This window comes from Phalaenopsis equestris, unplaced genomic scaffold, assembly GCF_001263595.1.
Source record: "Phalaenopsis equestris unplaced genomic scaffold, ASM126359v1 Scaffold000517, whole genome shotgun sequence".
Taxonomy (NCBI): Eukaryota; Viridiplantae; Streptophyta; class Magnoliopsida; order Asparagales; family Orchidaceae; genus Phalaenopsis; species Phalaenopsis equestris.
Genome location: NW_018164957.1, coordinates 666,134 through 681,712, shown reverse-complemented (window position 1 = coordinate 681,712; position 15,579 = coordinate 666,134). Strand labels below are relative to the sequence as shown.

Here is a 15,579-nt window from a genome sequence, read left to right as displayed (position 1 = left end):
GGAAGAGGAATGGAAGACCGCCTACAAGACACAAGAAGATCTCCATGAATGGACAGTAATGTGTTTCGGCCTGTCCAACACGCCAAACACCTTCACGAGCTTAATGAATCAAGCCTTTCGAGCCCATATTAAAAGATTCGTGGTGGTCTACTTTGATGATATTTTGGTTTAAAGTATATCCGAAGAAGACCACTTGTAACACCTACAGGCAGAATTCGAGGCCTTACGATGCGAACAACTGTATGTCCATCCCAAGATGTGTCGCTTCCTCATAAATCAAGTATTTTTTTGGGCTATAATGTGTCTAGCACGGGGATCAAAATTTGAGGTTGAGTGAGGGCTTTCGACGTAAGCATTGGCGTTTTGGGGTGTAAACTAGCTACAGACGAGTGAGCACAGGCTCAACTCGTGTTCGACTCATTAAAAATATCTCTATTCATGTCGAATCATTTATATTTTAAACACAAGACGTGTGTTCGTGTTCGGCTTGTTTGCTTAGCGAGCTAAACACGAGTTATTCGCGAACAAAAAGTCATTTTAACAACCGTTATCACGCAACCGTAGAATGTTAAGTGTTTGGGTAAGATTTAAATCTTATTGTTGATATAAAGATATCATCTAAAGATTATTTAATATAATTTTGTTCTATTTTTTTATTAATAATTTTAATTTATTATAAATCTCTGTAGCCTTGTAGTCAATTATATATAGTTGATGAGTAGTGTTTCAAGCCGAACATGAACAAACAAATCTATGTTAGAGTTCGACTCGTTTATAAATCGAGCACAAAAAAAAAATATTCATGTTCGGCTCGTTAACTTAGGGAACGAATCGAACATGAGTTTCTTAATGAGCCCAACACGAACTATTCGCGAACAAAGAGTCGTTTTGACAACCACATTGGCGCTGCACTAAGTCAAGATGCTAACCCCATTGCTTATTTTAGCGAAAAACTAAATAAGAATCGAAGAAAATACTCTGCCTACAACAAAGAATTTTATGAATTATTAAGCTCTTGAACACTGGAGTCATTACCTACTTACAACTGAGTTCACCCTATTCACGGATCAAGAAGCTCTAAATTTTTTAAATATTCAGAATAAACTCAAAGGGTGTCACGCTACCTAGGTAGAATTCTTAACTTCCTTTAAGTTCCTGCTCAAACACAAAATCGGGAATCAGAACCGCATCGCGGACGCTCCGAGCCATCGCTACTAATTGATCACATCCTTGCAAGCACACGTGGTAAGTATTGAAGTTAAAAAAGGCTTATACAAGACAAATGAAGACTTCCAGGAAATCTGGGAATAGTGTCAGAAGAAACCATATGAGCAATTCTACAAAACGGATGACTACTTGTTCCACCACAATAAATTATGCATCTTGATGAAACTATGCAATAGCGGATTGGCCGGCCATTTTAGCAGAGATAAAATTCTCGCACTCATGAGAGAATATTTTTTTGGCCACGACTAACTCGAAAAGTGGAGCGACGTGTTCGACAATGTAAGATTTGTCATATCGCAAAAACACATGACCAAAATACAGGATTGTATACACCTTTACCATTCTTTGAAGCGCCTTGGGTCAATGTAAACATGAACTTTGTCATACGATTACCACGCACGCAAAGGAATAATGATTCTGTCATGGTCGTAGTTGACTGTTTCTCAAAGATGGTGTATTTCATTGGCTGCCATGATACATCTCATATTACTGATTTGTACTTCCGTGAAAACGTTCCGCTTCACGACATTCCTAGGACCATTACTTTCGATCAAGACATTAAATTGCCGAGCCACTTCTCTAATTCAATTCTGCAGAACATCGCTAGACAGATTGGAAATATTTTGGATGATTCATTGGTTAAAACATAAAATAATGGGATCTCATTCTCACTTGAGCCAAATTTTCCTACAATAGACCAGCCAGCAAAACCACATGACACACACCAATCAAAATTGCATACAACAGCAACCCGATCACTTCTCTTGAGTTGATTCCACTTATACCTCCAACAAATATCAGCAAGGATGCTACAGAGCATGCTTATCAAATTCAACAAATTCATAAGGAAGTTGGGTAAACAATTTTTAAACAAAACCACAAATATTAAGCACAGGCTAACAAATCTAAAAAAAAAAGATAACCTTTGAAGAAGGAACGATTTTGCGTCGGAGCACATGGGAAACTCAAAACCTGAGTCGACGAACCTTTCCGCATACTTAAGAAGTTCAATGACAATGCAGAAAAAATTGGCCTACCAGATGACTCCAAAATTTCAACAACATTCAATGTCGCATATCTCACTCTCTACTACGAAGAACTAGAAGGTTCAACAAATTATGACGAAACTCTTTCAACCCCATGAGATTGACACGACGCGGTCCAGCCTTCCTGCCGAACCGAAACCGGTCCAGCCTTCCTGCCGAACCGAAACCGGTCCATTTCTACTATGGCATGTGATTCCCCTTGACTGTTTCTCTCGTGATCAACTCCTTTCCATGCCTATTCTTCTGCTTGCCTCCTAGCCATTGCAATCTCGCCTCCATCGCCCCTCTTCAAAACTTGAAATTTTCTCCACTTCCTTTCTCAGATCTTCCCATTGTTGGCTGCTAGTTTTCTCTTTATTTATACATTTTTTGCTTAGGTCCTAAAGAGCTTGTTTTTTAGTTCTGATTTCAAGTTTGTCTCTTGGTATTTTCCTTGTAAGAGTTGTAACTAATGGTGAAGGGTGCTTCGGTTGCACCTCACTTGAGGTACTGAATACTCTATTCTATCAAACTACCATTCCTTCCTATGCTTCCTCTAACACTCATAGGCACCCTCCGCCTCCCCCAGACATACTTCGGTCGCAAACCCTCCTTCCTGTGCCTCCTCCAGGAAGTTGTAGGGTCCTCAAGTCCTTCCCAACTGACAGACACTGTAGCTTCATCCTACACCTCTCTAAGTAGGCCGCATCACCTTCCAACATCACGCGACAGTCATTCTGCCACTGCCTCCCTCTTTGGCGCCTCTTACCGCAGACCGTCGACCTCTCCAGACTCTCCCAACACCACTCCAGCCACTGCAGGTCACCCCGACAATCATGTAACCGTTGCTGACTCTTCCTCACCGCTTTCTGACGCTGTCTAGTACTATTCCTGCCCTTTTGTAATACTTATTTTGTTACTTGTTGAGTCGTTACTTCTTATATTATCATTCACATGGTAGTGTTGTTTTTCCTCCAAGTGTCCATGTTGTACTTCCTTTGAATCAACAATAAAATTCTATCGTATGAGTGGTGGTTTGGGTTAACTCTGATATTAGAGGGTTTAAAAAAGCGTGCTGTCACAAGCCAATCCCCATCATGCAAGAAAAATCTACATGATAAGTGCATAAGAGAGAGCATAGCTAAAATTAGGTTAACACTGCGTTAAGAAAAAACAATATTGATGGTGCATAGAGCAAACGAGTGAGCCTCCTGTGGATTCTCCAACTTAATGAATGAATGAGGGAGTATGAGGAAGGCCGACTTTCTTTCTATATGAAGATAAAGAAAAGTAAGAGTTTTGATTGAAAAGAAAAATTAAGGCGTTAGTCAAACATTTCTGACTTCAGAAGAAAACTGGAGAGCTTTTTATGTGGTATGACTTTAGAGAATTTTTGGAAAACGCTACCATGCATGAAAGACATGCATATTTTTCTTGGTTTCGATAGGACTCCACACAAACAATCTTGACGACAACAAGAATAGCATATATAGATAAATTGAGGAGCAGCTGTAAGAAAACACAACATCGCAGAAAAATAAATCCGTAAACAAGATAGATATGAGAATTATATTGGGTAGTGAATTTGTTGTGTTATGCCTTGTTCTAGTCAACATTAAGCTCATAAGAAGAGAGATTTAAAAAGAGAAAGAAACAAACCGACAAGATAGGAGAAGCACTAGTGCGTGAAGATTGAACTAAAGATAGGAGAAGCACTAGCGTCAATGCATACGAGGAATGGCATTAATTTGATTTTTATAACACTGCATTCAGTGCATGACCTGAATAAAGCAAAAAGTGTGCAAGGTTTGCTACACAGGTGCTCGGGTGTAACGTCAAATAAGCAATGGTTCCTACATTACTGACAGATGTGATAAGGAAGTTAAACCATGAAACTAAGATTTGGATAAAATCATGGAATATAGATACTCATACGAATAATTAATGGAATAAGTTGATATTATAGTTCATAGGAAGATAAATATCTTATGTATTCAAGAAGCTAAATAGGTTGAAAAAAAGACAAGAGATTTATAACTCAAGTTTTAAACTTTGGTATTCAAGTAGGAATCACATTAGAAATGATTTAGGTGTAATAATAAATAAGATTTTGAAAGATAGTGTTGTAAAAATTAATAGAACTGAAAATAAAATTATAGCTCTAAAGTTGTCGTTGATAGGAAGGATTTTAATGTTATAAATGCTTATGCTCCTCAAGCAGGTTTAGATATAAGATTAAAAAAATTATGGAATGATCTCGAAGAATTAATATAAATGAACATCTTAAAGACAAATTTTTTATTGGAAGGGATTTAAATGGACATCTTGGTAGAGTGGTAGAAGATTTTAGAAATATTTATGGTGGCTATGGTTTTGGTGTGATTAATGAAGTAGAAAAATTTTAAATTTTGCTTTAGCATATGATTTTGTTATTGATAATACTTTATTTAAGAAAATAAATGAGCAGATTATTACATATAATAATGGATCTAATAAAACATATTGATTATTTTCTTATGAGGAAAAAAAGTAAATCGAGAGTGTAAATGTTGTAAGGTCATTCCAAGTGAAAATTTAAATACTCAACATCGGTTATTAGCTCTGGATTTTAAAATGAAGAATTGTAAAATAAATAAAACAAGAAAATATTATCATAGAATTAGATATAAACGCCTAAATGACACAAATAAAATTATTTATATAAGTAAACTTCAACTTTTCAAGATTTGGAATGTTCATGAAAAAATGAATTCAATGTGAGATAAAGAGACACTATTAAACAAGTGGCAAAAATACTTGGAGAATCAAAAGAAAAAAAATTTATAAATAAAAATAATTTGTGGTGAAATAATAATGTGCAATAAATAACATATAAGAAGTTGAGTTATAAAATTTGGTTTAAATATAAAATTTTTGAAAACTATAAATACAAAATGACACAGAGAATCTTAGAGAATAATTTGCAACGCTATAAGTTCTGTTTTTAATTATCTTTATAATAAATTAAATACTAAAAAAGTGAAAAATATATGTATAAACAAGTCAAACAAAGAGAAACTAAAAGTAAAAATTTAATTTAAGTGTATTAATTATGAAAATCAAAATGTGTTTTTCTTAGAGAAGGATATTCAACATAGGTGGGTGAGCTGTTTTGATAAACTTTTTAATGAAGTTTTTGAAAATATTGTCGACCTTAGCAATTTTAATAATGTTAATAATAATACAAAGTTTTATTTTTATTGTCACAATAGTAAAAGAGAAGTTGAAGAAGCTTTAAAGAAAATCAATGGTTGAAAATCGGCATCACTTAATAATATTTAGATTGAAGTATGGAAATATCTAAGAGATTTGTGAGTTCCTTTGCTTACTAAACTCTTTAATATTATTTTAAAAACTAAATAGATGTTAGAGGAGTGGAGGAAGAGTTTTTTGGTCCCATTTTTAGGAATAAAAGAGATGCACAAGAGTGCGCAAATTATAGAGGAATTAATTTAATGTGTCATACTTTAAAATTATAGGATAGGATAATTGAACATAGGTTAAGTCGTGATACAAAGATTTTTCATAATCAATTTGGATTTATGTCGGACAGATCTACTATAAAAACTATATATTTATTGAGAGGTTTGATTGAGAAGTAAAGAGAGAATAAAGATTTTTATTGACTGAAAAAAAGCTTATGATAAGGTTACAAGAGAAGTCCCTTGGAGAGTTCTATAGAAGAAAGGTGTTGATATGACTTATATTCAATGTTACTTGTATTCGAACAAGAGGATTGATCAAATATTTTCTTATTTCAGTTGGATTACATTAGAGATTGGCTTTAAATCCATATCGTTTTGCTTTAGTTATCAATGCACTTACAGGACATTTACACGAGGACGTACCTTGGTGTATGCTTTTCTTTGATGATATCCTTCTTGTGGATAAGATTAGAGGAAGATTTAAGAAAAAACTCGAAGTATGGAAATCTACATTGGATTCTAAAGGCCTTCGTTTGGAATTTAAGTTTAGTAGTAGCTTTAGTGGTAGAGTTGTAACTATAGGTGATCAAACCATGCAAAGGTATGATTGTTTTAGACATCTCGAGTCTATAGTTCAAAGTGATGGTCATATAGATGGGGATGTTATTAGTAGAATTCAAGTTGGTTGGTTGAAGTGGAGGAATGCATCAGACCTATTGGGTGATAAAAAAATACCACTCACACTAAAATGAAAATTTTATAAGATGACCCCTCTAAACAATAAATTTTTTTTATATCAAACACCCTGAAAGGCATTTTGTAAGATAAAATAATATGGCCGACAAAGACTTTATACTAGATGTAAATGCAGGAAAAATAAAAGAAGTGCACAATTAAATAAAGCAAGACAATTATACTAAAGTTCAAGTTGCTCATACTATTTTAGGAAAATTTATATTTCTTGAGATTTTAATGGACAATAAAACACCCTACAAATAATGATGGTATTAAGTTTGAATATCTCTTACAACTTCTTTATCCCTAACTTTTTCTTTACTAAAATCAAGTAGCTTTACCATATTTATCCCCTACTGACCTAGCATTTACTTGATCCATCACCTGAACACCTATATATGAACTAACAAGCATCTCGTGTTGATATTCAAAGATCAGGGTGCATGTAGTTTGATGAATAAAAAGAAGAAGAAAAAGGCAACTACAGTCAAAACAGACTGACATTAACAGGAGTGCATAAGCACATGTCTACGTTAATAAAATAAAGCTGTACCATTTAAATTTGAACCGCCCAAGTCCCACAAAAAGAAATGCAACATGTAATTTCATGCAATTATGAGATCCTCTTTCCCACCTTTACTGAATAGTCCGAATACAGACTGAATATCACCACCTACTTTAATGAAGTTAAATGATATTTGATTAACAGGTTAAGCAATGCTAAAACAAGAATTTTGGCCGACTATATTTTTTCAAAAAATGAAGTTGTTTGAGAGAATGAAGCAAGAGAGAAAACCTGTATTCAACTAGAACTCTTTGCAGTAGCTTTTCTCCAGCTTCAAGTGTACGCACATAATCCACCTGCCATCGATTACTAATATTAACTAGTTAAGCTTATAGAAGAAAGAAAATTTCTTGTTTAAATAATCTAAAATAGTTATCCATACCTTCACGGATGCATAGGATGCTTGCATGGGAGATTCCATGGACAGTGCTTGGCAAGCTTCTCGGAATTGTTTTTCGAGAAGAGAGGAGGAAAGCTCTCTGTTTTGAAATGGGTTGACAATCACTACAGAGATGGTTCCAGAAAGCCGAAAATATACAACATAAATCGCCCTTCCATCAGATAAACTGTGAATAAAAGAAAAATATATAAAGCTCGATTAGTTGAAGAAGTTATCATCAACTTCAATTTATTTTAGCATAGACTTTAAATGCACAAGAAGGGATTGCACAATGCACTCCCACAGTCCATAATGAAGTAGTGAAAGAATCTGCTTCCTTTCCTGGAGTAATCTAGTATATAAAAGCTACTAGCCATATTAGCCGTATTAATTATATACAGTGTATTTATTGCATTTTCTTATTTTTTAGTTTTTAAAAATAAATTAGCTTACTTTCAAAAAACACTCAAAACATCTAAAAGTTGTTCCAGGTGTTTTAAAAAGAACAAAATAGGCTTTAGTTTCAAATAAAAACATAAGCAAAACCAAATAAAAACAAACAAACAAAAAAGAAAAATCAAAATTGATCATTAATGACCCCTAAATTTGATAATGGACTAAATAAGGATTTTCCCCTTTATTTCACATGCAACAATTAGAGGATACAGGATTTGTGTTGGAAACATAATCAAGCATCACACAAGGAATTCAGAAGATCAAGAATTGTGTTGTTCTAGGAATAGGAATCCCTTGATTTTCAATATATGTGCTTCCTTAGAACCAAATCATAAGAACCTTTTTAAGGATTTGAAGTAAATAATATATTGGTCTTGGTTATCACTTGGGCTGCAAATGAATCAAATGTTTGACAAGCTACTTGTAACTCAGGTTGATAAGAGCTCATTCACGTTCGTTTGATTAACTAATAAACAAGTTTGAACATTTTTTAAGAATACTCGATTGTTAAATGAAGAAGCTTGAACACCAAATTATTCAGTTCAATTATGTTTGTGAATAATATCATTTAAAGCTCGCTAAAAAGACCAATAAGAAGCTCAAACAGTTTCATTTAAAGTTCATAATACGATCTATTTAATGCTTATTGATAAAATTTGTTTAAGCTAAATTTAAGCTGGTGCACAAGTTCAATTAAAGCGCAATTCAAAACTCATGTGTATTAAATTAAACTAAATTTTAATTTATAGTACATAAAATAAGATAAAACTTATTTATTAAGTAGTTCATCTATTTAATTAATTTATATGCTTATTTTAGTTATTCATTTAATAGCCCATTTGTTTAAAAGCTCATTTATTTTTGTAAGCTTAGCAAGTAACTCATTTATAAAATCCATAAAGCTCGTTTGGTTATAAATAAACAGCTTAACCATAGTGCTCATTATTTTGTTTAATAAGTCTTATTTAGTTAGAAAAAAAATACCACAATAATACTAATTTTAATTTGCTCAATAAAATTGTTTGGATAGAAATAAAGGGGATTAATAATTTAATCATTAATCCATTTGATAATGACTCAATTATCCTCATATGAAACGAACAATAACCAAACTCAAATGGGAACTATGTTTGAATAAAAACACAAAACCTAATTAAGGCTCAAACTGGAATTTTATCGATAAGCTCAAGTTTAAACAAAACTACAAAAGCTCAATTTAAGCTCGAGTTTGAATTTTATAAATAAGCTCAAGTTTAAACAGAGCCTTGCTTGACTCGCCTTGATTCGTTTGAAGTAAAGTTACCACATACAAACCGATCTTTTGGGGCTCCCATAGCAAAAGTACTGGCATGGTTGGATGCAACCCTTTGTTGGAGTCCCACCCACCGTGATTCCGACTCTCAAGCCAAACTTCTTTGAAGAGATCTTCTCCAGACTCAAATCACAAATCGTTCTAATATACCTGTTGTCGCTCATCCCAACTCAAGATGTCGTGCATTTCCCTCCACATTTTGTCGCTTGAATTTGTTGTCGATTCCTTCGTCCAATATCACAGCGACGTTGCCCTAATATCATGCGAATCTTTTTTGTTTTTGTTACTCGTGCCTGTTTCCGACGTTGTTACCCAAACCTATGGTAGACAGAGGCGATTTTGTGTGAAACTTCATAATCTTCTTCATCATTTCTTCCAAGACCTTAAATCTCCTCTCAAACCACCTCTCCATGGACGAAATCTGCCCCTCGAAGGACAAGAAACGCTCCTCTACTTCAAATCTAATTTGGCTAGCATCTCTCTAATTTCTCCTATAGACACTCTATTCTTGTGGTCATCATTATACCCCCAGAAAGTTTTCGATCACAAATGATGAAGACACCCTTACGCTGAACTGTCATCGATGGTTTCATAGATAGTCTAAAATGTATGTACTATGAGATCGTAAGTTGCACCATCCCTTATTGCTTCTAGAATACTCGGAATTGCAACTGTATTGGGAGATCATAGTAGTGATCAATCCTGACTTCCCAAGTAGGTTGATTCAGAACTGTATCATGCAGTTTGGTCTCAAATGGTAGCCAGTTGGAATTGTGACAATAATCGTGAGGTAAGATCACGAAGCAAAGTCACGATCCCGCAATCGGGACTGTAGAACGAGGTCCAATAATGAAGGAATGACATGATCCCACAATCGTGATTGTTTTGTGTCGCTTGTTTTATGTGATTCTATTGGCGTCTCCGTATGTCGAACGTGAGACTGTGCTAGCTCCAATCGCGACTCTTTCATGATGCAATGAAGATATGCATGTCACAATCCTTTCTTTTGTGTCCCAGCTAGGTTAAATTGTCACTGTGCGCGACATAACCCATGTATGTTGCAATCCTTCCAAGTTGAACACTCTGACGCCACTTGATACGTTCCGAGAAAATTTTTTCATAGAAATTAGAAAAAACAAATATTTTATTGCAATAATTTCAAATAACTCAACATGAAAATATAAGATAAGCACCTACAATTTAAGAGGTAGAAAATTTCTCCTATACCCTAACCCTAACAACATTAATCTCAGGCATAACCCTAGCCCTAAACATATTAGCCCTATTTATAATAAATAAAAATAAATTGCATATGATTAAATTGCCCTTAAGCTAATAAAGACTAAATTGTCTTTAAGTGTTGTCATAACAACACTTCATTCGGGATTAAGGTAAAATGCGGGAGCCATGGAATTTAAGATATACTAAAATTTATGTTTTTTTTTTATATATTTGATAAATTTAACTTAAATCTTGCTCAAGCAGCCAACTAGATTAAAAGGTCATTTGGTAAAATATTTAGATCTTATAAATCCATCCAACACCCAAATTTAGTGAATCTCAAGATTGATGCTACTATATGTTAATCATTTAGCCTCTTAATAATTAGCTTAAATTTAACAAAAAAATTATCTCATTATAAAAAATATATATTTAATCATTGGAGCCTGTAGCTATAAAAGACCTCGAATCAAATCTTCAAGTTTTCATCAAATGAGAGCCAAATTTTTGGATAAACCTCAGAGAAGTGACTAACTTGAGCGAAGGAAAGAAATTTAATGATCAATGACTCCATAACTATGATAAGCAAAGAGGCATAAAATGACAGCGCCTAATCATTGTGCTAGATGTTGAACCAAACGATAAGATGTGACCCAGAATTTTGCTTTGATCAGGACTCTAGCACAAGGAACTGAAACGCAAGGTCACACAGTGGTGCAACATGCACACTTTGTTCTGAGCTTATGCTTCATAGATAGTCATATCAAAAATTGATCAAACATAACAACTCAATTTAAATTGGACTCAACAATTCATGTTTGTGGACCCAATTAATTTTCCGGTTAGGTTTGGTAAAGAATCTAGGAGCTGAAGATAATATTAATTTGTGAGAGTATTCTTTAAGTTTCTTTGCAGATGTGGATGTACTTGGAAATTGGGTAAAATCTAGTTATTGCTCTTGTTTAAAAAGTTACAATTTTGGCTTTTTGGTTAATGGATCAAATCATCTTCTCTCTCATGGATTGAAGGGTTGATTGAACCCGAAGCACATGATTCTCAATGTCCTCTGAAAATACTTTCTCCTACTCACTTGTAATTGCATCGTAAGGATGTTTCCACAACAAGTCCTTTATCATCCTCATTACAACAAAATCAACAAACAAAATGATTAGGATGCAACCACATAGAAAAGCTTGATCTTACTCACCTATGATACAAATAAAAGAAGGAAATAGTCTCTTCCAAATAGGAACATTCAGTCGTAGTCTTCATATGTAACTCAGCGAGATTCCAGCAATCTTGTGCATTTCGAGCCTTGGCAACTTTGTCCACGCGGCAGACACAACCAATCTGAAGGACTGCATGAAATTCTAAGGGCATCTTTGTCTCATATATTCCCTGGTAAATCATAATGTATTATGCAGGAGATGGGAAAGCTCAAAGAACAAATTATAAAATTGAAAGAGAAAAGAAAGGCAAAATGCAAAATGAGAAATTTATTAACTCATAGAAAAAATGATCTGATTTAGCTAAGATTAACGAAAACAAAACAAAAAATCATTGTTTCAAATAATTACACCTGCAATCAGGAGAGCTAAAAAAACAAGAAAATTTTACTGCAACAAGAAATATGTAGTGACCTAGCTCTGTTACTTGTGTTCGAAGTGAAGGAGGATTGACCAAATATTTTCCTATTTCTGTTGGATTACATCAGGGATCGACTTTAAGCCCATATCTTTTTGCTTCAGTTATGGATGGTCTTACTGGACATCTACAAGAGGATGTACCTTGGTGTATGCTTTTTGCTGACGATATCCTTCTCGTGGATAAAACGAGAGAAAAAGCCCAGGAAAAACTTGAATTATGGAGATCTACATTAGAGTCTAAAGGCCTTTATTTAAGTAGAACTAAAATTGAATACATGGAAGGTAATTTTAGTAGTAATAGCTCTAGTGACAAAAGTGTGACTTTTGGTGATCAAATTATTAAAAGGTGTGAACGATTTAGATATCTTGGGTCCGTTGTTCAAAGCGATGGTGATATAGATGGGGATGTTGATAGTAGAATTCAAGTTGGTTGGTTGAAGTGAAGGAATGCTTCGGGCCTTTTGTGTGATAGAAAAGTACCGCTTTGACTGAAACAAAAACTTTATAAGACGGCGGTTAAACCTGCAATGCTCTATGGCACTGAATGTTGGATAATAAGTTAAGTGTTGCCGATATGAGAATAATTAGGTGGATGGGTGGTTTTACACTTAGGGACAAAATGTGAAATGAATATACCCGTGATAGGGTTGGTGTAGCTCTTGTGACGGACAAAATTAGAGAAAGTCGTCTTAAATGGTTTGGTCACATTAAACGTCGACCATCTGATGATCCGATTAGGAGAGTAGATGTTTTAGATTCAACTTGTGTTAAGAAAGGCAGAGGTAGACTTAGACTTATCTGGGCATATTGTATGAAAAATGATCTAAAAATGATCTTAATTTACACTATAACTAAATGAAAAGATGACACTAAATAGGACGCAATGGAGAAAAAAGATTCATGTACCCGACCCCACGTAGTGGGATTAAGGCTTTGTTGTTGTTGTTGTTGTTGTTGTTGCTAGTTCTGTTACGACATGTATTAAAAGGAAATGTGATGGAACCTTCAAGCAGTACATTGGCAGCTACCCTGAATAACAAGTTTCATGTAAAACATTACAGCGTACTCAAATTTTTGAAAAGGATAAAGCCAAGATAGAGAAGTTCATTGTGTACGAAAACATTGTCGAAATGACAAGCTTGGCTATTATTCCTTTCATGGTTATTCACACGATAATGACTTGAGCCAATCAGGATTGTATTCTGAGATCTACAAAATTATTTTGATGAACCACTTTACAGAGCATTCTACGAATTTCCACATAATTTACACAGAAAATAATCATATAGAATGCCAAAAGGAAGAAAGCATTGCTGAAATAAGATATAATTATCTTATTAATTATGCAAAAACTTTAGCATGGAATACTAAAAATTTGAAAAATAATAGTTACTTCAACTTCGGGATCTGCCAAGTGACTAGCAAGTTTTTTGCTTTCAGCCCGAAATTGGTCCTCCTCAATTACAACCTGTAATAAGTACTATAATCACCACACAAACCACAAGAAGATATTTCCAGGTGACATTCAGAAAAAAAACTTTTGCTAAAACAAAATACTTCCATAACTGGATTACCTCGATGAGATTAAAGGTAGGTCTCCTATGAGGAAGAATTTTATTCACACGCCTTCCAGGAAACTCCTCAGTCACAGGTGCTTTAGAATTAAGATAAAAAGTTCGAGGAATGTCTAGGTTAATCTTAAGCATGACACCATCCACGACTATCCAGGCCAGGAATCGTCCAGGTTTTGTACACGAGACAAGTTGTATTACCTAGATTGCATAATTTCACGACTAACAGGTTCTAAATCATAAAAGAAAATGCAGAAAAATCATAGTAATTGAATAATTCTATGAAAAGGAATGCCATACCTGCCAGTGCATTTTGAGAAGGGCTAATTCATGCTTTTTAAAGAATGAATTCAATCCATTCTTTTCTCTAGTATGCTTGTAGCTTAGAGAAGAGACGGGCAATTTAGTAGCGTCAGCAGACTGATGTGATTCATTCATTCCACCTAATCTACAAGTTTCATATTCATTTAGAAAGAATTAGCAGCAAAGTGAACTAACAATCATTAATTACATATTATATGAATCAAAACTCAATCTTTCAGCAAATTGCTGTAAAAGAAATATCATTTTTGGAATAAAGTGCATTTTATAGAAAGAAACAGAAGAACTCTTCTCTTTACTCACTATTGAGAACAAAGAGTAATAGATTGTCACCTGTAGACAACAATAAGTTTAAATGTGTGAAAAAATTACAGTTCAGATTATTAGAAAAAATCATATAAAACAGAATCATTCATAGTTATCCTTAACAACTCAAAAGATGCCACTTGCTAATGCCGCACACTAAAACCTTTTGTCATTGGTATGAGAAACTAATATTCAAAGCTTAAACGATAAACTCAATTCAAAAGATATTTAAATTTAAACATTAAACCAAAACAAGAATAAATCAGCTTGCTAATTTATCTCACACTAGGAGAGATATGTTTGAGTAAGAGATGACAATATTTAATTAACATATCATTACGAGAATAACGATAAAACGATGCACTTTTACAAATCTCTTTACCGTCTACTTCTTAGAAAGTATATTCCATAAAGTTTTTTTTTATTAATCTACTTAATTAAATTAACATTTACATTATATCCTTTTAACGCTCAGATTTTTGGATATTAAATCATTCAGTTTCTATATTAAATCTTGAAACCAACAGATAAGGGAAAGCAGGTGGAACATATTTTAACTAGATGTATAAAGTGGAACCACAAGAAAGCCTTTACAAAATACCTACAAGATTTTCGGATCAGTTAGGGGAATTAAGAATATATAATACGTTAAAAACAGAAATAAACTTAATTTTCAATCAAGAAAACAAAATATGCTGTCTGACCTACAGAGTTGTATATCATTTTCTAATAGATTAACAAGCCAAAAGTTTAAACAAGATACTTAGCAAGTCTCTCTTTATTTCTTTTTTTTTTTTTTTGTAAATGCCCAGTAAAAATTACCTTCTCCTCTTTCGTTTCTCAAGAGTTAATTTCCATTTCCTTTTCTTAATCGCAAGCCATCCTTGATAATCAACATTTTTATCAATGCTCTCTCCAGAAGAATCCTCATGATTCAGTTTTATTAAAGGCCCTTGTAGCATGTTCAACCCATTTACCTGAGAAGATTGCTTTACTGAATGACCTTCTTTGTTAAACCCAGAGTCCCGAACCACGGGCTGAGGACCACTTCTAATACTGTTCCCAATGTTTACGATGTCTTCTAAGTCTCTGGGCCTTTGTTCATCAATAAATTTCGTTGTTGTACTGAAGATATCAACTAGTTTACGCTGGCGAAACCGATCATCCTTCTCGCGTACTTTTTTGTGCAACCATTCAGGATGCAGCACTCTAGGAACAGGATTAGAGACCTATAAGAGAGTTCAGCTTTATAATTATATTCAACAAAGACAAATTTCTAAAACCTAAAGATAAAGAAGGTTAAAAAAGGCAATGCCACCGATTCACCTTCTGCATTGCAGCAGGAAGTGTA

General features: G+C 34.0%; 1 protein-coding gene across 1 annotated transcript in view; it reads right to left on the bottom strand.

The window, feature by feature from the left end:
• Positions 1-15,579, bottom strand: part of LOC110028602 (DNA polymerase epsilon catalytic subunit A-like) — a 92,762-nt gene that overhangs the window by 8,226 nt on the left and 68,957 nt on the right. The window contains 8 exon segments of the mRNA XM_020730516.1: positions 7,248-7,312; positions 7,399-7,582; positions 11,592-11,782; positions 13,424-13,498; positions 13,605-13,802; positions 13,902-14,049; positions 15,051-15,457; positions 15,555-15,579. The exon segment at positions 15,555-15,579 is cut by the window's right edge and continues 14 nt beyond it. Coding sequence (XP_020586175.1) covers positions 7,248-7,312; positions 7,399-7,582; positions 11,592-11,782; positions 13,424-13,498; positions 13,605-13,802; positions 13,902-14,049; positions 15,051-15,457; positions 15,555-15,579 — 1,293 coding nt within the window.